Source organism: Caretta caretta, chromosome 4 (genome assembly GCF_965140235.1).
Source record: "Caretta caretta isolate rCarCar2 chromosome 4, rCarCar1.hap1, whole genome shotgun sequence".
NCBI lineage: Eukaryota > Metazoa > Chordata > Testudines > Cheloniidae > Caretta > Caretta caretta.
This window is the reverse complement of record NC_134209.1, coordinates 30,755,178-30,783,011: the sequence shown is the minus strand read 5'-3', so window position 1 is coordinate 30,783,011 and position 27,834 is coordinate 30,755,178. Positions and strand designations below refer to the sequence as shown.

The 27,834-nt window shown below is 43.8% G+C and overlaps 1 protein-coding gene across 1 annotated transcript; it reads left to right on the top strand.

The window, feature by feature from the left end:
* The first annotated feature begins 49 nt into the window (after positions 1-49).
* PPM1K (protein phosphatase, Mg2+/Mn2+ dependent 1K) lies at positions 50-27,834 on the top strand. Its single transcript, XM_048847155.2, has 7 exons — positions 50-208; positions 8,516-9,034; positions 10,022-10,122; positions 18,240-18,405; positions 18,945-19,089; positions 20,240-20,374; positions 20,994-27,834. The coding sequence occupies exons 2-7, from the start codon at positions 8,595-8,597 to the stop codon at positions 21,123-21,125; spliced, it is 1,119 nt and encodes a 372-aa protein (XP_048703112.1). The 5' UTR covers positions 50-208; positions 8,516-8,594; the 3' UTR covers positions 21,126-27,834.

The following is a 27,834-nucleotide window of genomic DNA, read 5'->3' as shown; positions in this document are numbered from 1 at the left end:
GCAGCTGCCAGCGTGACGGGGACTCAGATTTCCTCCTTTACATAGGCAATTACAGCAAAACCTTTCGGGGATTTTTCCGAGACGGCTGCGGAAGGAGGGTCGCTCGGTCCGGGTGGCTCGCTGGGAAAACCCCAGCTTCGTTCGGAGCACTGAAAAGAGAGGGCGACACAGCCTTTGCACGCTTTCCCTTTGACGCGGTCTCAGCCAGGTAAGAGAAGTGCTGAAATTATCCCTCAATCCTGGCCCCGAATCTCCCCGTTTCTCTCGGTCTCTTCTTCTTCGCCCTGCCCCACCTAGCCAGCCAAATCTGCAGTGGTTTGGGGTGGTCTCGCTCTGCGTGTTCAAGCTACGTTTCCGTTTGCTTCGGCGAAAGGAAAGCCGCCTCCCACTGCCATTGCCCGGTGATTGCATGAGATTTGCAGCGTGAAATGCGGGCGGTAACACGATCCCTGCCTGTTCACACTGCGTGGATCGCGGGCACTAAATGCACGTATCTGCACCCCACCCCCCCCCGCACCCAGTTCAGTGAGCGCCATAGGCTGAGACCACTGTGAGGCAGGCCGGTCGCTGTGGCTATTTAGCTGCTTTTTGGTTTGCTTAAAGATAAAGCGGGGACCCCCCCCCCCCAGCGCCATGCGCTGTTAAGTGGGGCAATACTCGAGAGCATCGTGTGGCGGCGGCACGGAGTCGGCATCGCGGACGCCTCCCTGCGGAATGGGCGGCCTTGCCTGGTTTTCTCGGGCGACGCTCGCCCCGCTGGGCCTGCCCCGGGCGGGGCCTTGCGGCACCTTGCCGCGGAGGGGTGCTGTTCGAGGGGGCCCGATCGCTGCGGGGTGCGGGGGGGAGGCCGGGTCCATTCATTACCTCGCTGGCTGCGGAGACAAATGGCGCTTCCCCTGCAGCACAAGCAGAGAGGCGGCGGCGCAGGGTAGAGCCCGGTGGGTTCTAGAACTCGGCCCGGGGAGTTCCAAATTCGGGAGGGGGGGGTTCCAGACATCTGGCCGCTCCTGTGCTGACCCCTGTCGATGGGGAGGGGAGAGAAATAGCAGGATGGGGGCGCGTTCCCGCCTCCTTACAGCAAGGCAGTTGGACCGGGGGTGGGTCCGTTCCGTGCAGCGAGCACAGGCCGTGCAGTTGCCAGCCCTTCCCTTTAGAGTCTTGTCCTTGGGGCTTGCGCTTTTGCCGTCTTCCAGTGTGCAGCGGGTAACCAAAGTAGCCTCCTCTACTCACAGCCCCCGGCTCTAAAAAAAAGTCAGTCCACTGTCCAGCCCCCAGGATCGGATTCCCACCCGCCCTGTTTATTTATGGTTTGCACGATCACTCACAACTGTCTGGGTGTCCCCCCTGGCAGTCTCATCCTCCAGTCAATGCAATTGAAGATTTGGAAAACGGTCTTGATAACGGACCAGCCCTAGCATAAAATCAGCTCACCGGCACTTGGCGTGGATGCTGAAATCTAAGAATAATACTCGGTTTAACCCCCAGCAAAGAGGTAATTGTGGTTTAAGGAGGTTGCGCGATTGAGTCAGTGAAAGTAGATTGTAAATGCTGGTTCCTAACCTGCATAGTTTGTGTGCCAGCAGAACCTGGCTGCTGCTCTGGGTATCTGCCCCCAGATTAGACCCTTGGCAAAAGGTGTTTACTGGCAGTACTACTGTAGAAAAGAGCCAGATACCACATCGTGCAAAAAGGACTCAGTCAGGGCACCAAAAAAGGGGAGAAATTTGAACATTTTTTTTAAAAAAAGTTAGTTTTGGGCTTTTCTGGGTTTGTATTAGTCAGGGAAAGGGAAATGAAACCTGCTTTTCTCTCATTTGTCTCCTTCCTTGCAAATAAGCATGCTGCATTGTAGGAAGAACAGTTATTTTTATTGCTGTAATTCTCATAGCTCTCCAACTTTATATAATGATTTATGCTGCCTCCCTGGGTAATCACTGTTCTCTTGGAGTGTGGCATAGCTTCACTGTTGACTTAGGCGACAGAGCATCTCTTTTTTTCAGGAGCAGCTCAGTTGGTAATCCAGGATCCATTTCTCAGAACTGTAAAAGGATTTAGACTCAGGACTTGAATTTCCACTGTCACATTTAAATTAAAAAAAAAACCCCACAACTGTTCAGTCCAAAGGGTAGAAAAATATAGATTTGAGTTAATAAAAGGCATTGTTTAAAGAAGGTGTTTCGTTTAAGCTGCCCTGAGAAACATCAGGTTTAGAAGCACAAGCATCTGAGAATCAAAGTTAGGAATTTGGGTTCCGATAACATAAATCAGCGCTTGAAATTCTGGAACACAGTCTGCCTGCCATTGTAGCAAGCAACTTCTAAAAATACCTGCTTGCTATGTGCCCTGTTAACTTGTTTAAATGCCTTCAGGAAAAGCAGCTACTTGATTCCAGTCTCAGCAGTGGCAGCAGTCTGCCAGTAACCTTTTATCCTCTAGATTAATTCCCCAGAAATACAGCTGAAGAGAACACTCTTACTAACCTATATGCTATAGTGGACCTCTTCTCTATTGTTTTCTTGCCCATTTTTGTTTCCTTTTAATTCTCTCCCTTCTATTTTCTATCCTAGTCTATTCTGTTTTGTTCTCTCTTTATTAAGCCTAACTTTTATTGTCACCACACGGACTGGCTCTTATTAGTGTTACAGGCCATAGCAGCATTCTTGTTTTGCATTATCTCTTTGTTCCTTCCTATCCGTTCCCTCTCCCCTTCTCCATCCTTCCGTCTTGCTTCTCTTCCCACCTCTTTGCTGTCTCTTAGGGCTTGTCTACACTTACCGGCGATCGATGCATTAGTGGTCGATTTAGTGGGTCTAGTGAAGACCCACTAAATTGACTGCAGATTGCTCTCTCATCGATTCCTGTACTCCACGAGAAGAGTAAGGGGAGTCAATGGGAGGGCATGTCCCGTCGACATCGCATAGTATGGACCCTGTGGAAAGTAGATCTAAGCTATGTTGATTTGTGTTATGCTATTCATGCAACTCAAATTGCGTAGCTTAAATCAAATTTCCCCTGTAGTGTAGACCAGACCTTAGTTTTCTCCCTTCCTCTTTCCGTGGGCCCAGCTGACACCCTGCTGCTCTATGGAATGAGGAGAGCCCACACACCCAAAAGACAAGAAAGGCAGGGCTCTGTAAGGGGAGCATGCTGCAGTTCCCCAAAGAGGTATTGCATTGAGAACCTCCTTCCCCCAAATTTATTGGAGGTCATGGTGGATTCTTCATCATGGCAATGTTTAAATCAAGATCAGAGGTTTTTCTACACAATTTGTTCTAGGAATTATTTTGGGGAAGTTCTATGGCCTGTGTTGTTCAGGAGGGCAGATTGGCCTTGGAATCTATGAGTCTATGTTGGGAGCTCAAGCAAGAAGCTCTTTGAGGAACCTTTGTCCTAGACCTTACCAGAGAGGCAAGAGCTCCTCTCTCTACCGCCAGTGTTGGGCTGTGCCATCCTTCCCTGCCAGAATAAATCAGGTCCAAATAACCCCATCCCACTGTAAAACCTGAGGGAGAGAGTAAGGGGGAGGAAGAGAACCTGGCAGAGTTTCCCCTACCTTGTTTCACTGGGGACATGTGGGCAGTCCTCTCTATGAACAGACCATGATCCAGAGGAGTTGGAGCCATTTGCATTTTTCCACACCAGCTCTGGCCTCCTAACCACCGCTCCTCACTCACATTGAGTCTCCAATGGCGCTCTCCTGTCAGGAACACGTCAGCTGCCCCCAGGGCTCTCCTTAAAGCGGGAAAGGATGGTTCCCTCACTGCTCTGGGGGCTCAGTGGAAAAGGTAAGGCAACCCCACTGGCTCTACTAACTACCTCTGGAAGTCCACAGAGATGGTGGGAGCACAGTTGTGTCTGCTCCCGCTGCTGCTCATTCCCCATCTTCTCTCCATTTACCAATGCAGAGAGCGCTCCACGGGGACTTGTGGGGACATAGGGGGGGAGGACTGCTGCACTGACAGCTACCCTTCCCCTTTCTCCATAGGATAAGAGAGAGTTGCATGTGAAGGGTCCTTAGGGCATGACCTAGTTCTCAGTGTGGTTGTTCCATGGGGAAGATACCGCTCAAAACTAAGGCTCTGATCCTGCAAACAGCTGTGCATCTGCTTAACTTTATGTATGTGAGTAGTTCCATTGACTTTAATTGGACTATTCATGTGGTTAACGTTAAGCACGTGCTTTCTTACTTGGAAGATCAAGGTCGTATGGAATGCTTAAAAATAGTTGTTCAGGTGTAATCAATAGCTTCGTTGAAATGCTCAAAACCTAAAATAATTGCAGATTATTTGTACATATAGGCTAGAAACGTATATTGAAGTTGGTCAATTCTTTCTTTCTTTCTTTCTTTGTAAAAATGTAAAGCCTCTTTAAATTAATCTGCGCCTGTTATTTATTGCGTACGCAAGAGGATAGGAAGGTAATAGTTTATGCTCTTTTTCTTGGTCTAGGAAAACGCAGATTTTTTCCACACAAGATGTTATTCCCCCCTTATTACTATTAAATATTCAACAATTTCCTTTCGGTTGCTAGTTAGTTTTTAATCACTTTTGTGGCTGTTGGCAAACGCTCAAAGCAAGGTCACTTATCTTCTTTGCACATATATATTTGTGCAGTGTCTTAACCCTTTGCAGACATATACACACATATATATATATATATATATATATATATATATATATATATATATATATATATACACACACACACACACACTCTCTCTCTCTCTAGCATATTTTTTTGGGTAGCAGCCTGGAAAATTCCACTATTCCAAGAATAAAAGTCATCATGTGACAGCTTGACCTACTGTGGAATTTTTGTTTGATTGTATGTTCATAAGATTACATTCAGTAGCTACTTTCATAAATGCAAATGTGTATAATTTACCTGATTAATGTAGAGTTCCACTTAAAAAGAGTGGCTATCATCTACAGAAATCTGAGGTGGGCTTTCACTTTAGATACATGAAGAATACCTTATTGTCCCACCACCTTCTTTTCCCTAGCAGTGATGTGTTGTCAAACCACCTTGCTGTATTTTTAAATACAAACAAATGTGTCTTGTAAACAGTGACACTGCAGTCATATGCTGTGGCAGAATAAAGGTTGAGTTCCAGTATCTTTTGTTTATCCCCCCAATTGTCAGTTTTGTATACAAGTCTGGAGACGGATTAGCTTTCGAGAGATGAATTTGATGGAAAATGAATCTTAAATTGTTACTTGAGCTTTAGAATAGTGCTCTTATTCATGCTGCAGTATTATGAGAGCTAAGCATAGCGAACGCTTGTGTTCCTCTTCCATCAAATCCACACTTGGAAGTGAATCCCAAAGTAACTCCCTGTATTTCAGTTTTGTCATGCTGTACAAAAGGATGTTAATGTACTGAAAAGGTAAGTGAAGGTGACAAATGGAAAATAATAGTCCATCTCTGTGACCCAGGATATTACTGAAAGGATGGGATGGTATAGGGTGATATGGAGAGGAATAATAAACTTCAGCTATTTGGACATCTGTCTTCTTTACAATCTGTAATCTAGCTACTTGTTGAAATGACCATTTTAACACTTTAGGCCAAAATCATTCACGATGTAACTCTAAATTGGCTTATTACAAATTACTTCACAGCATGTTTGACTTTCATCACTTACCTATACAAATGGTAAGAGTAAACATTCCTTTCACCAGCCAAGAATTGTATTCAAGATAAGCTAAGGACAGCAAGGGAGGTTTCCTGTCCAGCCTTCATTTCTCTGAGCTGTGAACAAGTGTAACGAGCACCACCAGAAAGCACACCGTATAGCTATTTCCAGCAAAATGACTGCTTACAGAATTTCCTATGATTGTCGGTTTGGCAAGCACAGAGTTTTGTCTAGGGTGTTTTGTTAAATAACCTTGCACATCTCCTTATACAGAAGTATTTCAAATGCTGAAGATAAAAGTGTGATCAGAATATACCTATAATTAGTGACATTACAGCACACTGTTGGCAACAGGCCAAATATACAGTATCTCTAATGTAACTGTTGTCCTTCGTTCCTTGATTATGTTAAGGCAGTTTCTTGTATTATTCAATAGAATCTGCCTTGAGCCTGTCTGTTTTTAATCCCTCCACGTTAACATATACCAGAAGTCAGCAACCTTTCAGGAGTGGTGTGCCGAGTCTTCATTTATTCACTTTTTAATTTAAGGTTTCGCGTGCCAGTAATACATTTTAACATTTTTTAGAAGGTCTCTCTCTATAATAAAACTAAACTGTTGTTGTATGTAAAATAAACAAGGTTTTCAAAATGTTTAAGAAGCTTCATTTAAAATTAAATTAAAATACTGATTTTATGCCACCGGCCCGCTCAGCCCGCTGCCAGCCTGGGGTTCCATTCACCAAGGCCGGCAGCAGGCTGAGCGGGGCCTGCAGCCGGGACCCCAGCTGGGAAGGGGCCGGCAGCCAGAACCCCAGACCAGCAGCGGGCTGAGTGGGGCCGGCGACCGGGACCCCAGACCGGCAGTGGACTGAGCAGCTCTGGGGTTCTGTCTGCCGACTCCTGCCAGCCAGGGTTCTAGCTGCCGGCCCCGCTCAGCCCATTGCCGGTCTGGGATCCCGGCCCTGCCCACATAGAGTGGGTACCTACCTTCTCCCTGGTTCTAGCCCATTCTCTTCCTCTCTCTCTCTCTGCACTGAGCTGAGGGTGGGGGTGCACTGAGCACAGGGCTGGGGGTTGGGGCGCAAGGTCTGGCCAGTAGCTAGAATGAGGGAGGTGACTCAGGTTGGATGTGGAGTGCTTACCTGGGCAGCTCCCATTTGGTGCGAGGGGTGCAGGAGCTCCTATTTGGTGCTCAGGGTGGGGGTGGGAATGTGGGGGGTGCAAGAGTCAGGGCATGGGATGGGGGGGCTGGGTATGTGTGGGGGTGCAGGAGTCAGGGCAGGGTGTATGTGAGGAGGGTGCAGGAGTCAGGGCATGGGGTTGGGGGGCTGGGTATGTAAGGGGGCTGGAGTCAGGGCTGGGGTTGTGGGGGGTGCAGGGGTCAGGGCAGAGGGCTGGGGGTGTGGGCTAGGGTTGTGGGGGTGCTCCCAGAGTGGCTCACGGCAGGGGGCTGGAGGGGATATGCCCTGATTCCACCCCACTTCCCCAAGGCCCTGTCCCCACCTTGTCTCTGCCTCCTCCCTGGAGCAGCAAGCATGCTATGGCTCTGCTTCTCCCTCTCCCTGGCAAGGGCCATCAGCTGATGGTGGCAGGGAGGGAGAGGAAGAGGGGCAGGAACCCAGCACGCTGGGGGAAGAGGCAGGGGAGGGGGAATTTTCCTGCCCTGCAGCAGCAGCCAGCAGGACCAAGCTTCTTCACACTGCCCCCTGGGACGGGGGGGGAAGAGGAGGGGCGGAGAAGAGTGGGTCAGGGTGGGCAGGATTTTTAATGGCACACTGCTGCCTGCCAGGTTCCCGGTCCTGGCCCCGCTCAGCCTGCTGCCGGCCTGGGTTCAGCAGTGGGCTGTGCAGGGCCGGCAGCTGGGACTCGGCAGGCAGCAGCATGCCATTAAAAATCAGCTCACGTGTCATCTTTGGCACACGTGCCATAGATTGCCAACCCCTGACATGTACGTTAAATAAAATGTTATGGGTAACTGAGATATACTTTAGCTGTCCAGTTTTTCCTTTTATTATCTCTCAGAATCATCCCATTGGGGTTTTTTTTTTTATTCTGAGATAATGACTGTCCTGTTTGATTTGGGAAGTGGTCTGGGCCCCAAGAGATACATGAAAACAGGTGGGAACTTGGTGTTATTCGAGAAATCTAATGTAAACATCAAGTAGCACAGAACTCCAGAGGGGACAAATTATAAAGAGTGCACTTGGGCAAAGTTATCTGTGAAAAGAGTGTGTGTGAGTTCATAGAAACACTTTAAAGAGGATTGTTAAATGAATTAATACAAAACAAAACAACTGTAGCTTCCAGAAGAAGAGGGAGAGTTATGATTCAGTTTACTGATCTGTTCTGGAAAATATTGATCAGATATTTGCCGGAACTGGACATCCTGTACTTTTATGTGCTGACAACTAGATAAAGTGGAATTCTGTATATTTTTACTTTGTCATTTTAGTCTGATATTCTTTACTTCCCTATAGAGCAACAATGCAAGCTTTTCAGCAATTGCATTATTAAGGTAATTTATAATACGCTCACTCTCATTACATTACCTTGTGAGTTATGGTGGTTTTCTCTGAGCAACCAAGCAATAAAGTCATTGCCACTAATGTTCATTTTATTACAGTTGGTGGTCAGCAGCCAAATGATCAGCTAAAGTGTATCATCCAATGCCTTGTTTTGGTCTATTTCAACACTATATATTTAAACTCCATCTATGGGCTAGTCTGAGTAAAAGGTTATTTCTCAGTGAATCCTGCAGATGGATCTTTCCAGGTGCTTCTAGGCAATGCAGCCCACAATTAATGATCTCTGATGGTGAAAATGTTTCTTGGGTGGTACAACTTGAATTTTCCCTTTCTGTATTTCTTGTTTCCTGACCAGTTCTCTCATTGTCCTTGAAGACATTCCGGAAGCTGCATATTGATCTTTCATTCACTGCAAAGCTCTGTGGAATCAAGTTATGTCAACAGCTGCTTTAATTAATTTGGTTAGAAATGGAGGGTATCAAGTGAGAAGGAGAGCGCTGCTGACATCCCGCCTCTTGCAAGACGACAAACGCTTGACTGCCGTGTGCCAGAGCTCCACCACAGAACGCAGGGCTTCCCGCTTTGATCCAGACGGCAGTGGGCGTCCAGCCACATGGGACACCTTTGGGATCTGGGACAATCGCATTGATGAGCCCATACTCCTCCCACCCAGCATAAAGTATGGGAAACTGATTCCCCAAATCAGTCTGGCCAAGGTGGGCTGCGCAAGCCAGATTGGAAAGCGGAAGGAAAATGAGGACCGGTTTGATTATGCTCAGCTGACAGATGATGTCCTGTATTTTGCAGTGTACGATGGGCATGGTGGGGCTGCTGCAGCTGATTTCTGTGCTAAGTACATGGAAGAGTACATTCAGTACGTAAGCTAGGGTTTGATGCCTGGCATTTGTTTTATTATTTGCATTACTACTAGTGCCTAGTAGGTTGGGGCCCCCTTGTCCACGGTGCTGTATGAACACATAGTAAGACACAGTTCCCTGCCCTGAAGAGCTTACAGTTCAAATGGACAAGACAGAGAGCAGGAGAAGGTAAATATGATTATCCCTAGTTTAGAGCTAGGGGACTGCAGCACAGAGAGACTAAGTGAGTTGTCCACCATCACACAGGGTAATTTTGATCATTGAAATATAAAACTTGCTGGCACTTCTGTCTCACTGTTGGCCTCTTGTTTCTGGAGTCAGGCAGGATTCCCTGGTGCCGGAACAGTGTCAGAGACTGGATGCTGCCGTGATGAGCAATTTGTTTTTTTACCTTTCTGAAGTATAGAAAAATCAGGTCCTGTGGGCACTCCTAGCAATTAGCAGAGGGTAGGTAGTGCTTCCCTCCTCTATTCGCCTCAGATGAAACTTCCCCTGTACAATGGAACAGCACACGGCTTAAGTGGTCGTAGTCCTTACATGGATCCTCTGCACTGGGGAGGGTGGGATTTTACCCACCAGCCCCAGTCTATTCAAACCCATTGAATTCACTGGGAATTGAAGGTGCTCAGCATCCTCCAGGATTGAGCCTGCCAAGAGCATGTGGGAGTTCCAGGTTGCAATGCCTGCAGTACGGGTGCAAGGCATACCACTTGCACCACTCCGTTTTTGCATAATTAAGGTGGCTTAAACGAAGGCTGCACACTTTCTATATAAACCAGAATTAGGCAACGATTAAAAATCACCAATCCTTCGATCCCTCCTATCAGAAGGACAGGGGAGAATGCTAATGGCTTCCTGTTACCCCAAAAGGATGATACAGTGTGATTCAACTTTAGTAGTGGGAAGACAAGCCTGTGGAAATTGCTGTCAATGGAGTGGTATCTTTGTGGAAGAAGTTGAACCTGTCTTTATTTTGTTTTCAGAGAATTCCTTTCTCAGGAGAAGAATTTGGAAACTGTGTTGAGCAAAGCTTTTCTAGAAATAGACAAAGCATTTGCGAGGCATGCTCACTTATCTGTTGATGGTAGGTAGAACGACTGTATTCGACTTTGCAGCGGTGGGGGAAATGGTTTTAGAAATAGCTGCTCTTAGAATACAAGTGTTTTGTATTAATGAAATATGTTTGATATTGAAAGCAATTTTATTTAACACAAGGATTTGCTTTGAGCATTACTTGCAAATGAAACAACCGGCATCAGTCACGCTTGAGCACTTCAAAATGAAATATGAAAATCCTCTCTGAAATTTATCTGGGGATCTGATATGAGGCTGAACTTTTGTCACACATTCCACTGAGTTTTTATCCTAAAGGGATACTGTCAGGTAGATTATTTACCAAATGTAATAGATGCTACAATGGTTCAAATTTGGTATATATTTAAACACGCTATGAAGAGAAATTCACTCAGTCACCAATTTTTTTTAAAAAATGCTGTTATGCCCCAGATCCTCCGCTATGGTTGAGGAGCCTGCTGCATGCCTCAGGACGACTTGTGTATAAAGGTGGCATTAAGCAATTTTGGTATTCCCTTAATCTTGGGCTGGCTGTGTGGTGAGTTATTCCACTAGCATATGTTTATGCTGATTGCCACCGGCCCAAGGGGCTGTTAGAACTTCTGGAGCTTGCAGGAGCACAGGGAAATTGGCCCTGAGAAGTGGGTATCACCAAAGGGCTCTGATAGTGGGGTGTTACTCCTGTGGCTGGCTAAGCCCATTTTACAGCGATGTTGTACTGCTGATAGCATTGACAGAAATGTTTTCTGGCATTAAAAAAATGCCAGCACACGCTTTTGGTTTGGATTTAAATATTCCCCTTTGCTGTGTTGTCTAAAACTAGAAAGTGAAACTGACTGACCGAGTTTTTGTTCAAACTGAAGTATAAAAAGTAAACAGCATAAATGGATAAATAGAGACCCATTTAAAAAACAATGTTAATAAGCTAAGGTGGTATTTACTTATTTAAAAGTGATTTTTAACCTGACTGAAGAAGCAATACAAAATAATTGGCATTACCTTTTTAGTAACCTCTGATTATTAGAAACTGACTTTGGGGAGTGAGATGAAGAATTAAGTTGCATATTTGAATTGTGAAGTTAGTTTTTACTGAGGGGGTCTGAAATGCAGCAGTAAGAATGAGTCTGCCTCACACCCACCTGAATGATCTAAAGTGCTTCCATAGGAATGGCTTATCTTGAAGGCCCCTTGTTTTATTTGTCAAACTCTGCTCATAAAAGAGCTTGTTTAGAGTGACCCATTTCAGTGCAAGTTTATTGTGTTCACAGCAGCTCCATGAGGAGAAAGTGTAATGAGAGAAAATATTGGTACTTAAAATATCATTTTGTTATGCTGAAGATAGTTACAACATTTAGTACTTGGGTCTTATTGAATTAGCTAAAGAGACTCTCTAATTGACAAGCTGTGCAGTAAGGGTGAGCTTTCAAAATGCTGTCTGGGATTTTACCTTGCAATTTTCACCATCTTTAACAGGAGCAACATGGCTAGACCACTATGCACTTCTCTGAAAATGCCCCCATTAACTTATTAGGAACCTGATGCTAATGCTTTGAGAACAGCTAAACAAATGCAGTTCCGAGACACTGGGTAAAACCTTTTCACTAATACAGCTCAAGAAAATATGAAAATTAAGCAGAGGTATGTTAGTTTTCATGAGTAATTTCATAAAATCATTAAAATGCAGGGCTGGAGGTTGAGCAGGTTATCAAGTCCAGCCCCCTGTGCTGAGGCAGAACCAAGTTAATCTAGACCATCTCTGACAGGTTGTTTGTCCAACCTGTTCTTAAAAACCTCCAATGACGGGGATTCCACAACCTCTCTTGGAAACTGATTCCAGAGCTTTAACTACCCTTATAGTTAGAAGGTTTTTCCTAATATCTAACCTAAATCTCCTTTGCTGCAGATTAAGTCTATTGCTTCTTGTCCTACTCTCAGTGGACATGGAACCCCTCTGTAAAGACAGTCATCAGGAAGTGGTATCCAGATGTGAAAGGGCCTCATTCTGCAGGGTGCTGAGTTCCTCCTTTGAGATATTGACTGCCCTCAAGTTGTTGTAGAAGCTAGTAGGAGCTGAAGGCCCTCAGCACTCTTTGCCAGGTGCTGAGCAGTCCCTGAAATCAGGCCATAAAGGAGTGGAGTAATGGGATGTAAAGACGTAGACCGATACCAGTTTATTAATATAATTAACTCTTTGCATGTGTGGTGTTAGAAACTGTAAATATTTTTGAGACTGTTTGTGTTTGCAACGTTAAATACAATTGAACTGTTTTGCATGTATCCTCATCAGAAACTTAACTTTGCACTGTCGGGACAGTTGGTTAGCAAAGCTACAGATTATTTTTGGCTATTCTAGATGTGATAGAGGCAAGAGTGTCACCAAAGCTTCTTGGAAATTATAGACCTGGAATACTGGCTGCTCAAGACATACGTGATGGCACCCAAGCCAGGTCTTCCTGTTTAAATCCTGCCTCATCCTGCGTATTGGAAAACAAGGGTTCAGTTAAATGTTTCTGATAGGTGACTCCATCTGTTGATTCCTTGGGCTGGTGGTCTGTACTTCTAATTTTTTTATTTTTTTTTTTAAAGTACAGTGGATTTTTAGGATGACTGAGGCCTTGATACTGCTAAAACCTGCAAACTGGTCAATGGAATTCCACATACTTAAAATGTATGTATGAAAGTTTGCAGGATCATGGCCTCACTGGCCAAATCTGTCACTAAAACAGTAGATAATATGGGAAAAATGGAGTTTTTTAAGTTGCTGTTTAAAGATGATCAACTTAATTATGGCAGAAATTGAACAGGTCTTACAATTTGTGCATTCTTCTGGGAACTGTGGTTCTTATTTTGAATCACTCCTTCCGGTGCTAAAATACTTAAAAAATATATAAAGTAACGCTTACATCAAGTTTCCAGTGTAAAAAAAGCTACACATTCAACACTACAGTGCTGTGTCTTCTGTGCAGCACCTAAACAGATGGGTTTTATGGGCTCTTTAGGAAACATAGGATTTGCCACACTGGACTGTGGTCCATCTAGTACAGTATCCTGTCTCTGACTGGGGCAGTACCAGATTTTTCAGAGTTCCAGAAACCTCAGTCGGCACATGTAGGATAATCTGCCCTCCACCTTAGGTCTCCTTCTAATCCCTAACAGAGTTTGATTTAAACCCTGAAGGTTTAATATCTCTTCCAAAAATGTATACCAGCATTAACTGTTATAACTGGAGGTTCTTACTGTCCATATACACATCCAATCCCTTTTTGAATCTTGCAAAGATTTTGTCCTTTTTAAATTTCAGTTCAGAGCAAGGTGCAATTAATGCAACAAGCTCCTTCTCCCACTAATTTGGATCAAGGACCATGTTCCTACAAGCATGTACAACTTCAAAGTTTGTTACATTTCTGATATCTCGACAGTATATTTCTTAAAATGTTAAAAAGCTGCATTTTTCTCCCCATATCAGTGGCCCAGAGCTGAATAAATACAAACTTTTTGAAGAACTGAAGCAGTACTAGTTACCTTCCTAATGATGGAGTTTTTCTTTTTCTTTTTTTCCTTTTGGCCTTGTTGCTTTGAGGATAAATCCAGGGTCCTGCAGCTTTCCCTATCCCCACAGCTCCTCTCTCTGCCTTACATCCTCCCACCTGGACTACTCTGCTGGCCCTGAAGGGACGCTCTCCCAGCCCCCAGCTGAGAGACCCTGATTTAGCATGTGAGGGAAGATTGATCATTTTTGCACATTCTCAACCTTATAGAGGACTAGTGCTATACGTCCCAAGTTTCTTGATGAAAACACTGCCACCAGCTCTCCTGACTTGGCCTAGGACAGCCATGTAAGGTGCCGCTACGGCTTCAGTTTATTGAAAGCCTAATCCAATACATATTGAAGACCATAGGAATTTTTCCATTGACTTCAGTGCTCATTGTATCAGACCCTAATCACACTGGCCGTTCATATCTGGAATAGCCATTTTATTGAACAAGGTTGGTTACTAGTTGATGTATTTGTGTATGTTTGGGGCACTCTTGAAATCTTATGCTGTGCAAATACTGAAGGGCTTTTTCTATAAAGAGAATACTAATTTTTTTTTTAAAGTTACCATTCAAAAACATGACTATTCTTTTAATATGTTAACCTGCAACACTGAGGAAAAGGGAGAGCTGCTGAAATATATATCTAATATAGCCATCAGCCTAAAAAGGTTCAGTCTTGGTAATGGTACTTGGTTATTATCTAATCAAGTTAGAAGACGCTTACTCTAAATATTTCCTTAAGTTTTTATCCACATTCAGTGTTCAATGGGTCATGACGAGCCATGAATCTATCTCCAATGGCTATAAAGCTGTTTATTTTTAGCAGTCAGTTTCTTGGAACCTTTTTGTTTAGAAATGAAGATTGTAAACAGGTTGATCCATATACTGTACTTGAAGTGGTCACCCCAATACTGTTACCGAAATACTTTGTGGCTTTTGTTTAGGCTGAAGCTACAACAGAGGTGACGCACAGCTGTGGTGAAAGTGTAAGGAGGAAAATCATTGAGAAAAGTGAACATATTTGAGACCGTGTATGTCTTTAGACAAGATTGAGCCATGGTCAAATTGGACTTCATGCATTGTCATAAGACTTATCAATTCTGTCACACCACTTGTGAAAAGAAGAGCAGGCAAACCCAAAGTGAACATTTCCCCTTGCTTTGCAGCTCTTATTCTGTCATCCCCAGTGTTGCAGGTTTGTTTTGTCTGAACAAAATCCCTGGGTGAATTTCCTATTTGCCTCTGTGTACGTGTTATTTGTGGCAGAGACTGTACCTGGTCAGCAGTTCTAGAACTGGAGGCCCTGGACACTATATGCTGGGCTTCAGTGGAAAAAGAGATCTGCTTAATTTTGTCTCAGGTGAAGGAGTCCGGCGGTTCCTAGCCTGGACTACTGGAAGGTTCCCACATCCTCTTTGTCACATTAGTTGAGATGACATGCAGTAAAAATTGTCCAGTGAGTGTTAAGAACCTATTGAAAGATCTTAGTTTTATAGTGATGTTATTAGGAAAAAGTAAAAACTTGTTTTTACCTTTTTTAAACATTAAAACCAATGTTATGTGCTGATGCAGCATATCTTTAAAGTGCTAAGAAATAAGTTTGAAGCAATAGTAAAGCACTAGAAATTTGATACATTCATAATTCCTAGATTTTGGAACTGTGTTAGTGACCCAAATGAGTCTGAAGCCTCCTTTACTTTAATAAGGGCCTGATTCTTCCTCCCTTACTCACATTGAGTATTACCTTCATGAGCGGTCTTGCTGAGAGCAGAATTAGGCCCAGTGAAGGGAGTATGAGTGGCACTTATATTTCCAAACTATGATAAGCTTTTATTTGGTCTACAGGTATTTGTAAGGTGCCTATCACTATGGTATGTACTGCAGCTTTACCATACATATGTCCGGCTTTTCAGTAATCTCCCTAGAATTGGTACTGAAGGTTGATTTGATTTTTTTTTTTAAAGTACTCAAAAGAGTATTTGGGATGTGTATGTTTGCTGTGCCTTAGAGTTGAGGCACATCCCAAAATATTTAAAGCGTTGCAAGAGAATTTGATAACTATGCAATAATTCTCTTTTATGCCTTTTAGAATACATTTGATACTTGGCATTACAGTTCCAAAAGCAAGGAATGATATCAGAGGCTAGGGGCAACTCCTTATTAGTTCTTAATTTCTAAACAAAATATATTTAGCATGAATTAAAGGTAGTTTTATTTAGGCTTTTCATTTCACTTTGGTTTAACTGTCTGGTTAAAACAGGTATTTTACTGGCTTTGCTAAAATATCTGATTTCACTGCTAAATTTTAGTGGCATATTTTTAATCATGTTTCAAAGTGGGCCTGCAGCACACTAATTCTTGTGTGATCTTCTAAAATTGGAAATAAAATGCAAACACTTCACTAAAATACTTAAAAGCTACAGCCAACTTAGTGCCTGGAAAAATCTGGTTTTGCCTACTGTATCTGAGTTCCAAAATAATCAAAGATCTGATACAAATTACAGTGGAGTTGTTCAGACATATAATGATTGATACTTTGTTTGAGGACAGAGCTGATGGATTTATTGAACCAGAAGACTTCAGTGCAGTGATAATACCTGTTTTAATAGTACTGAAGGTCTAATTTAGACTGTTTGTTTTATGGATTTGCTTTATTTTTTTATTTGTCAGTTCACACTGTTTTCGCTCTACAACATGGCTCAATGCATCTTTAAACACCTTGCCCACATGAAAAATTCCTCCCAAGCATGTTACAAGCCTAACTATTTCAGAGGTGCTGAGCGCCCACAGTTCAAGCGGATGTTGACTGGAGCTGCCAGTGGTCAACGTGTCTGAAAATCATGCTCTGTAAATATGACAGGGGCTGACTATGGGATGTGCTGATATCTGCAACTCTCACTGGCCACAGTCAGAGTTAGTAGGTGCTTAGCATCCCTCAGAACCAGACCCATAATGCGTTAATTAAAGAAACCGGTTTAGGCCCCTTGTTCAGATCTTGTGCCCTAATGGGGCCACTGGGGATCGCCCTGGCAGGGTGGAATCCCTGAGTCTCACAAAGCTGGATTAGCCAAATCTATGAAAGCTCCTTGTGAAGCCCCCCCAGTCAATCCTCAGATGCACACTTAGAGTGTGAATAGGTGTGGGCAAGACTGAAGTCCATATTCTTCAAAGAAAAGGAGTGGTTGCAGAAGATCTTTAATTACTACTTTCTCATTGGGAAGTAGAGGAATATAAATGGGGATTCTGATTTTTTTGCTTAAACCAAAAAAATACTGGCTGTAATTTTAAAAATCTATTTTTAAAAATTAACTATTGAAAAGAAAAACCCAGAATATGGCTCGGTCCCAAGCAGGGCTTTCAACCGATTTCACGTCTGCTGTAAATTCTTGGATGTACCTCTTCCTGTCCAGGCTTTCCTCTGCAGTAGCTCATTGCAGAAGCATGTTAAGCAGCTCTCTTTGTCATAGTTGCATACAGTGTGTGCGCTAGCAATAAAGGGGGAGCTGTTCTTTTTAAAAAAAGAAAGTAGTTTTGGCTTTGGGGATTTATTTCATTGCTAATGAAACAACTGGTCTGTGCTCAAATTGGTGCAGTCACAATTCGTATTAATCTACCAAAATGACTTTTCCCAAGGATTTTAAAGCAAATGAGTATTAGAAACCAGAATTGCTAACTATAATTGCATTAGTTAATCCATTCTAATAAAAACCAAAAAACCCAGCTCCGAGCATGCTGTTCAACCCCACAAGGGATAGAGGAAGGGGGGAAGGCAGAGGAGGACCTGTCTTGCACTCCACTGCACTTTGTGTAGTTAATTTATATCTGTGTAAAATGGCACCACCAAGGCAATTGGTGGATTGTGATTTACTAGCATTCCCAGCTGCACCAGTATGGATTACTACACAGAGCGCCAGGCAGGGCAGAATCAGGTCTGGAGCATATCTGCTCTCTTGTCAGAGGCCCTTTCAACAAATAGAGTGGCACTGAAGAGCTCAGAAGGGAGTCTTGTCCTACACAGCTAGAAAAATACTGGATGCAACATTGGCCTATTGGCAGGAGGAGGGAAATGGTCGGATCATAAGGACTCTGACAAGGACCTGGGACTAGGAAGGAGATATAAAATGTCTCTTCTTTCAAAGCATACACCCAACTCTCATTAGCATTACTGACTTACTCACGTGCATCTACAGGAGGAAAGCTCTGCCATGGGATTTATCCTCACTGTTGCCCATTTACATTGTAGCTAGGTGATAACGTCCCATAGCTAAAGCTGAGGTACTGGAATAGAAAATATATTTGCCACAGATCCAAAGAGCAGCCATTCCCCCACACCCCGGCACCTGTTTATCACATTTGCACTCTTTGCATGAAGCCATGTTGTTGCACAGAACACCTTTATCTCCCCCCTCCCATGCATGTTTTTTTCCCCCCACTGTCCATTATTTTCATAGCTTTAGTTGAAACTTAAATCTAGTTACTGAGTAATTTAGAGCACACATGTTTGACAGTTAAAACCATTGTTCTGTTATAAATGCAGCAAACACTGCTGGACAGTCTTAAATCTTCTCTCTCTTTACGTGATGTTTGTAGCGACCCTGCTGAACGCTGGGACCACTGCAACAGTGGCCCTGCTGCGAGATGGTATTGAACTGGTTGTGGCCAGTGTTGGGGACAGTCGTGCACTGTTGTGTCGAAAGGGAAAGGCCATAAAACTCACCATTGATCATACTCCAGAAAGGAAGGACGAGAAGGAAAGGTACAGCTCAGTTATGCTAATAACATCACTTGGGACAGCCTTGTTCAAACTCTCTTGGTTAATTTTGTTCTGAGTAAAAGGGAACCAAACTAAATAAATAAGGCCAGCTGGTGTAAATCAGTGGAGCTCCTTTGAGGTTAGTGGCACTAAGTAGATTTACTGGGTCTGGTGATCTGGCCCATAGCGCTTTACATCTTGAAGCTCATCCTCACGACATTCCTCTCTATCTAGAGATGGGTACAAAACTGAGGCTGGAAGGTTAAGTGACTTGTCCAAGGACACAGAGGTAGAGCCAAGATTAGAACTCATGTGCTTATGTTCCCCATCCAGTACTCAGCCTCCTAAACCATATCCCCTCCTGGAAGTCCCTCAGAACAGAAATCTGACTCTGAATGTCTCTGGGTTGGGACTCCATACCCTCCCCATCCCTCTGCATGGTATAATCCAAGATAAAGGCACTGGCAGGAATTTTACACCTTTTATTGTTGGTCTGACCCTTTATTTCATATTTTCCTTCTTCTATTTTGTGTTTTGGACAGGATAAAGAAATGTGGTGGCTTTATAGCCTGGAACAGTCTGGGGCAGCCCCATGTGAATGGTAGACTTGCAATGACGCGGAGTATAGGCGATTTGGATCTTAAAAACAGTGGAGTGACAGCAGAGCCAGAAACTAAAAGGGTTCAGGTAAGAGGGGATTAATAGGGGACATTGAACCTGAGCGTTTGGATCCTGTGGTGTGCACAGCGTGTGTGTCTAGCAATCAGAATGCCTTTGGGACCTTGAGTCTGACTGTGGGCCGAGTTCTGATCTCATTTATGCTGTAGTCAGGGGGGTCATTCCAGATTGACACTGAACAGCATCTGGCCCCAGTAATAAATGTTGACATGGATAAATGTCGATCTTAAATAGCATGGTTTAGTGTGTGTCGGGGGGTGGGGTGGGAGGAGAGGGAATAAAACATGACAGCCATCTGTTAACTGTAATGAGTGTTTGTTGTGTTTTGTTGAAACTAGGTATTTGCTGAAAGGAAAATGTCACCTCAGCAGTGGGGTTGACATGTTGATTTGCACAGCTTGGTCCAGAATTTAAATAATTTTTAAGAATAGCAAACGTATGTATTTTGCACACCTGTGAGGGGGAAATACAGGAGATGTATAAGTGACATTTTATTGGGGCTCCACAGTTCAACAAATGAGGAAAAATGAATTAGCATCTCAAAATCAATTAAACATGGCTCTCAGTTTCTGCCCCCTCCCCCCCAGCCACCACTTCCCACCCTCACCTAAACTTAATCTTCTCAGTATCTCCTCCCTCACCTCCACGTGGGAAAAGAGTCAGCAGCTGAGGGGGTCCTATTTGAGGTGGACCAATATAGATAGTGTTCTCAGGGCAGTTGCCAGAGGGAGGACAGAGCACACTTCCCTATTAGGCAGGAGGCCAGACTAGATGATCATAATGGTCCTTTCTTGCCTTAAAATCTGTAATAACTTGAGATTGTTCATTGGTAACTGGGTAATACACCGATCTGCCAGGCTTTTGGCCTCAATTTATTGAGCCCAAGACAGGGTTCTTACCAAGAATTAGAAGCACCTTCAAGTGATTTACTCGTGATGTTTGGAATACGGCTATCTTGATTCTCTCGTATGCCAGTGCTTTAAAGCAATGTGGTGAAATAGTAAAGAGCTTTGGTGCTGTTGGTATCACCAATGTAGAAAATGGAGGAACACGCAGCAACAACAGGAAAAGTCTGTTGTAACAAAGAAAAAAAGTAGAGCTGTTCTGCCCTGCAATGATTTATTTATAAGACCATTTATATTGTGCTGTCTGATTACAGTTGCATCATGCAAGTGATAGCTTCCTGGTCCTTACTACAGATGGCATTAACTTCATGGTGAACAGTCAAGAGATATGTGACTTTATTAACCAGTGCCATGATCCCCCTGAAGCAGCCCATGTTGTGACTGAGCAGGTAATGTTTGGCTTTGTGCTGAACTAGTGCTCTGTTGATGATGCAGGGATAATGCAGGTTAGCAGGGAATAGACTGTGTAAAGCCGAATATGCTCAGACTGACAGATCTATTGCAGTGCATAAATGATATTATGGCAGCAAATTGGCACCAATTGAAGTGGGATTCAGTATTCAAGAAATGAGGTTTGTTTTGTTTTTTCCAAACACAGGCTAAAGTTGAGGGCACTGTTCCCTCTAAACGGTGTGCGTGCACACACAGATCCTAAACCCCGCGCACACAGCAAAACACTACGTGCACAAAAACTTGCACAGAAGCACAACAATTTGCACAGAAGAAATTTTTTGCGCACACAGCCTGTCAAAAATTAGAGGGAACATAGGTTGGAGGCAACACTTGGGGTTCCGGGCATCACCGCACCTGAGGGATGAGAGCCCCTGGCAGAATTGCTTCAATGAATCCACCAGGAGCTGGGAGGAGACAGGTGCTGGAGACCGAGGGTCTCTTGGATCTGTGGGGCTGGATACTCTCCTTCCTTTGTAAAGCATTTCAATCTCACAGATAAGTATTATTATGCTAAAGTACTATTTATCTCTTCTAATGATTTATTTCTCTTCTCAGGCTATACAGTATGGTACTGAAGATAACAGCACTGCTGTCATAGTACCATTTGGCGCATGGGGAAAATACAAAAACTCTGAGGTCAGCTTCTCATTCAGCCGCAGCTTTGCCTCGAGTGGAAGGTGGGCGTGAGGACCTGCTGGAATCAGATTTTCTGTGCAATAACCTGTATGCCGCATGCTACAGGAGAACACATCTTGCCCATTTATTTTTCTCCTAATATTGTACAAAATAGTAAGCTTCCTGCTTTCTGGGTAACAAACCCTCATCACGTACATGTCCCATTTTAATTGGTTTCAGATAGGTGTTCATTTTGCTGACTTTTTTTTGTTTTGAATCCCAGAAGATGATGGGTAGTCCTGTGCAGATGGACTAGGTGCAGGGCAGTATTCAATACAGGTTTTGTTCTGACTGATTTATCTAGTCCTCTGTGAAAGATTGATACGCTGGATAGACTGAGTTCTGTGCTCCCCTCTGTGCACAACACACAGGGGAGGGGAGCAAACACGTAATCATGAGGAGACGAAAGGTGCCTGTTTTGTCTTCCACTGTGTCACAGCCACCAAGAAGTCCCTCGGTGCTTCAGGAGAATCATGTGAAAAATAGTGGCATGGCTAGAGAGGATTCAGGAATAGGCTAGTCTATACAGCAAGTCCCTGTGACACAATAGTGTAAGTTTAGCCCAAAAGTCCTGTGTAAATTAATGCTGCTAAGCAGAACAATACCTTGACCTCCACACTCTGCAAGTTGAAGTATGTGTGCTGGCCAGGAGCCAAAGATGCGTGGCAGCCAAGGCAGATACCCTGCCACTGGGGGCAGAGGGGATTCCCTACAATGGCCTGGAGTCTGTGAGGTCTCTGCTGTCCTACATCTCTGACCAATTTGTTATTTGGAGGCCACGTTGCAGTCCTCTGTGCAGACCCCTGGCACAATTTCACTGAGAAAAACATGAAGCTGGTCTACAGGGGTTCAAAAAGCTGCATATTTTTCAAATTAAGAGGCACTGTGAACTTGAATTCCATTTTTTAATTATTTAATTTCTAACTATTCCATTTTCTAGTAGAGCTCCCTGGAAACAATGCAACAGGAATGTTTTAATTCGTTAAAAAAAATGAGTCAGGGCTTTTGTACTCTCCAGAAAAGCCGGTTGCTAGTTGACTGTGCACAGGATGCCATCAGGTGCACAAAGTAAACTGGAAAAAGGGGAGTGTCATGGGGCGCAACACTCACCGCTGAATTGGCGCCTTTCCTGGTCACTCTGGGGATTAGCTCGAGGATGACATCCCTGTCTGTGGTTTGCACCCCATCACTCTGTCCTGTTTCTGCTGGCGGTCTCTCCAGGAGCTGCCATGTCCTCTTCATGACTTGGTCCTCCGGCCATGTCACTGCCTGTGTTTCCCCCTTCTGGGAGCCAGTACCTCACAGTCCATTCATCCCCCCCATTTCCATCAGTGGCAAATGTGGGGGACCCAGGCCCATCTACTACTCCAGGTCCCAACCCAGGGACTCTGTAGTTGGCAGCCACATGCTGCGTCCCCTCTGACTGTTCAGTACATTTCCCTGAGCCACTGCCCTGCAGCCCCAGCACCTTAGAATCATAGAATATCAGGGTTGGAAGGGACCTCAAGAGGTCATCTAGTCCAACCCCCTGCTCAAAGCAGGACCAATCCCCAATTTTTGCCCCAGATCCCAAATGGCCCCCTCAAGGATTGAACTCACAACCCTGGGGTTAGCAGGCCAATGCTCAAACCACTGAGCTATCCCTCCTTCTTCACCTTTACTTCAGGGCCCCTGCTACTCAGTCCCAACAGCCAGCTGGGAGCTCCCTCACTCCGGTCCCTGCCAGCAGCTGCCCTATCAATGGTGCTAACTTCTCTTTTAGCTGCTAGGAACTCAGTCCTTACCCCTGGAGCTCCAGGCCATGACTGCCCAAATCTGGGCCCCGCAGCTTCTTTTACATGAGCCTGCTGAGCCCGGATTGGTTGCTCCCTGCAACCCCTCTAGGATTGGCTGCAGTCCGCGCAGCCACTTTAGGTTGCTCAGAGGACTCCCCTCCACTGCTCCCTCCTGGGGTTAACGCCTTTCATGCCAGTGTGGGTTAGATACCCCACCACAGGAAGAAATATCCTTTTTTTGTTTTTAACTAATTTTTTTAGCTTTGGGCATTGCTTGTAACAACAGTAGCTGCCAGATTTTCAGACAGAAATATGATTTATTTTTTTCAAGTTGACAGCATCTCTTTCTTTTTTCCTCTTCCATTTTTTTTTAATGTGGAAGGGGGAATATGGGAGTCGGTGTCAAATTAGGCACAAAGGGCCAGATTCTGTTGATTTCTGTGAACGGCCCTGTTCTGGCCAGCTAAAGATCCATCCGAGAGCACCCAATTCTGTGCTCACTTACTCCGTTGTAAATCAGCTGCACAACTCTCCTGACCTCAACAGAGTTACACTCGCTAGACACCAGTGTAGGTAAAGTCAGGAAGAGAGAAATTGGAATCGAGTTCTCATTAGTTTTGCCATCATATTTTTCACATTGGACCTGCTCCTGGCAAGAAAGATTTTAAAATGAAATAAATCACCAGAGGGAAAATTCTGCTGAGCTGCCTTGTCAAACACTTATTATACTGTGAATCTTAACCTCTGTTACTTTAACCCTTCCTGTGCCCAGGCTCACACCTTGTACAGCCATTCCAGATGTTTCTCTTTGCATATATTTAAAGATGCATGGGCACCCTTTAGGCAACTATGCTTAATATTGTCCTGAAGTGCTTTGCATACAGAAAGTGTCCTGCTTGTCTCATTACTCAGTGTATTATATGGTGTAAACAATATTTATATTGCTTTTATAAGTAGAGTTTATGAAACAATATTTGTAAATATATATTATATATATCCAATGCTATTGCATAGCTCACTGGAATGGGTGTATATTCGTGTTTCACAATTATAATCCTTCCCTTCCCCCCAGCTCCCATTTCTGAGGGTTTGGAGTAAGATTTTTGCTTTGGGTTAAGGGTTTGTGTCCGAAGTCCTGGGCCCAGCCCTGCTTCCCCTGAGTTGCCATTAGTGGGAGTCAGAACAGGTTCTCAGTCTGGAACAAATTGGTTCCCCAATAAACTTGGTTTGGGTCTGTATTTGGTGTTGACAAAACACTTCTTCCCTTGAGCATTTTGGGTGAACTGGCCCCGCTGAAGTGAGTGGGAGTTTTGTCATTGCCTTCAGTGGGGCCATTTTTCCACTCTGCGTCTTTGTGCACTTCTGGGACTCAGCGGTTTATTTCCTAACTTTAAACGTGTAGGCCTGAGAGCAAGACTTTCAAAGTGGCTATTGCATGTATAGAGAAACTAACCACAGGACTCCTGCTGAAGTCATTTGATGCGTATCATAGATCCATAAAACACAGATAGGCCCCATCATTCTATGGGTACTACAATAGCCTCAACTCATAGTGTATGTTCTGAGGACTGCTTTGTGAATGCGTGCCACTAATAATAAAGTGGTGAGAAGAGAACAAAGCGCTGCAGTGTGCAGTACTATGAGACTTTCTCCTGTGACAACTGTAGCCTTGGTAACGATACAAATCCAATGATTTCCACTTAATCCCTAGTGAATGTTTGACCACAAGACAAAACCATCCTTGCCTTGGTACAAGTAGCAGTTTGTTTTCAGGTGAGGCCTGGGAGTGGAGCAGCTGGGGTGGTGGCGTAGGCAACAAATGATAGATGTACATTAACAGAACTGTATGGGAACAGTTTTGCAGAAGGTCCATCAACATTTTACCTCGCTCCAACTGGTGCTTAATCCCTCCCTTTCCTGTAGTCCATTAGCCACGTATCCGGTCTGAAAGCACCTCAGAGACATAGGCTTTTAGTAGCACATGTTCCAATTTATTTCGTTCTGGTTTTTGTTAGTTTTTCAATGTGCTCAAATTGGGGTAGTGTTTGCCACCTTCTGAGCTGCACCCCTCTATCGAGTGGCTGGTAGGTAATGAATAATACTGTACGTAGAGCGTCTTTGCGTCAGTTAATAGGCTGAGTAACTCAACGAGTGGCTTGAAGATGGGGTTTAAGTATGACCCATAACAATATTTGAACTGGAATGTGAGTTTAGGTTCCTTAGGGTTTTGCTGCATCACTGTCCTATAGCCTGTCACCTAGTTTTATAGTGAATTGGAGATTTTTCAGTCTATTGGCTGGCTGTCCTCATTGAGAAAGGAAATTATTAATGAATTCTATCATGTTAGGACGGAGATAAAGCTCTACAAAATGTGTGGTGTAGAGGGGCTCCCATTAACCTTTCTCACCATGTCTCAAAGGGACATTCAGAGGCACCCCATTTAAAACTGATAGAAGGAAATACTTTTTAACACCATGTACAGCCTGTGGAACACCTTGCCACTAGATATCATTGAGCCCTTGGGGGTTACGGGATTTACGGCATATACCACCTCCTATGAGTGAGCAGCTGAGGGGGTTAGGAAAAGCTTTTCTTATTCCATAACTGTCCACTGTGGAGTTTTTTGCTTCTTTCCCTGAAGTGTACAGCTACTATAGGAGTCAAGATACTGGCTGACTGTCCCATTGATCTGATCTGGTATGGCAATGCCTAGCTCCCTAGTAAAGACCAGAGCTGTGGCATTTCCATGTAAGATTGTAGCCTTTCATGTGGTTCTAATGTGAGTAGTGTACTCAGTACCACATTGATCACATGCTAGGAAAAATACATTATGTTGCATTGTTTGTAGAAGACATCCTGCCTCTCAGGGCTCTTCTTCCTTACACAATCATAGCTACTTGCCCCTCTTCAGAACCACAATCACACTTTTCTCCCACCACAGTCCAGTCAGTGGAATTAAAGGCATTTGTGACAGGGCCTGTTTTTCTCCAATGAGTCAGGCACTACAGATGTTGCTGGGGTCTTGAGTTTGCGTTTTGGCGTTAGACACTGAGTGAGGAAAGAGTAGAATAAAACCACTCCTTTGCCTTTCAGTGTTGTGGCTATTTATGTACCGTTCAGAATTTGGACTTTGAGAACTAGTTAATGAGTTGAATATCATTGTTCGGGCATTGAAGGTGAATTTGGTGGCTTAGACCCTGTCAGAGGGAAGGAAGAGGTGCATTTTGATTGTGTACAGGGATCAAATTAACAGTCTCCTTCTAGCTTTTAGCCAGCTCTCTGCTTACGTGGAATATCAAGGTGTCCAAGTCAGACTCAGGTGTTTCTCTACGTCAAAGAATAATTTTAAAACAATACATTCTAGTCTGTCAGCCTCCTGCTGTCTCTGGCAGCTCCTAACACGTACAAGAGAAACCGGTCTTAAGCCCCAAGGGAACAGCAAAAATCTGTGGCCTAATAGAAAGGATCTTTTAAAATGTAGCAACAAAATTGATCTGAAAATCTGTGCTGCTCTAGTTACAGTGGCCTTTTATGACAGCAGTTGCCTATTGTAAGAGGCTTTTAGTGCTACACTAACTCTATATACCTGAACGTTTTGTGAACTGAATTAAATGGAATCTCTGCTTTTTTACCCCATATGCATCTATTATATCAATGGACAGGAGGTTGCTTTTGTATTACAAACTAAACTGTATCTTAGAGGTGAACTGCAAAGCAAAGGATTGTTTTGCTCTTCACTGGTTTTCTGGGCCCAATTTTGATGCACGTATGCATGTTCAACAGGGCTGAAAGCAACTTCAGTGGAGTAAGGTGCTACTCATTGTGCCTAAGTGTATCACAATGTAGCCGTTAGGATGCAGAAAGACTGTTTCAGTATTTTAAAAATTATACACATAGCAATTTATTTTTACTACGAAGATTAGGAGGGTTCCATTTGCCTCACTCTTCTCTCTTTGCTGGAGGACCTTGGCAAGATCTTTGGAGCAGCTGAGTACTGAAGTCACAAGAGTAATCCTAGCTACAGTTCTTTCTCCTCCAACTAAGTGGAGAATGAAATGCTGATTCTTAGAGATGTGGTGAATTCTCCCTCACTTTCAGTGTTTAAGTCATGTCTGGAGATCTTTATAAAAGATAATGCTCTGGCTCACACAGAAGTTAAGACCTTGATGCAGAAATTGGGTGAAGTTCCATGGTCTGTGAAATACAGGTCAGACTAGTTGATCATAACTATCCTGTCTGACCTTTAAAATGTATGAATCTGTGACTAATCATGGAGTAAAATTTGTGGTCAAAGTAATGGTGGTGGGGAAAACAGCACTGAAGTTGCTGCTTATTATGTGTTTGGGGAAAATGAAGTCTGGGTGAAATCCTAGCCCTAGTGAAGTCAATGGGAAAACTCCCACTCACTTCAGTAGGGTCAGGATTCCACCTTCTGTAGATGGAAATGCTATAATTAAAGGCTTTTGACTTTTCCAGTTAAGACAGAACTAGCAAACAATTTATATTAATAAAACTTAATAAGCTTCGTTCTTCATCTTTGACAAACTGTTTGTTACCATTCGTTAGATAAATATGTAGGTCATTTATCCATGTACTGTATATCCACTGTACAGGTGTGTTCCTTGCTGCTATGCCTCCACACAGAGGCAGCTACAAGGTTTCCTCTTTACCTTTTGTTTTGAGTGCTTGGCAACTTTTCGTGTCATAACTCTATAAATGCAAAAGTGCAATTGTGTTAACTTGTTACCTAGTTTGCCTTGGGACTACTTAGATTCACCATGGTTCAATGTACCTAGTTGGTGTAATCAAAATCTATAATTCATCTACTACTTAGTTTGAAATGAATGTTCTGTTTTTTAACATGTTTTTAACGAAGCAGCTGTACAATGTGAACAGGCTAAATATGAATGCTTGAAGGATCTTTTAATAAAGTTTTTGCGTCAAGA

Bases quoted from the DNA above. Each gene is read 5' to 3' on its own strand.
- PPM1K (XM_048847155.2), top strand. From the start codon at position 8,595: ATGTCAACAGCTGCTTTAATTAATTTGGTTAGAAATGGAGGGTATCAA. The intron at 9,035-10,021 runs GTACGTAAGCTA...TTTTGTTTTCAG, and splicing joins TACATGGAAGAGTACATTCA to AGAATTCCTTTCTCAGGAGA. The intron at 20,375-20,993 runs GTAATGTTTGGC...TTCTCTTCTCAG, and splicing joins CCCATGTTGTGACTGAGCAG to GCTATACAGTATGGTACTGA.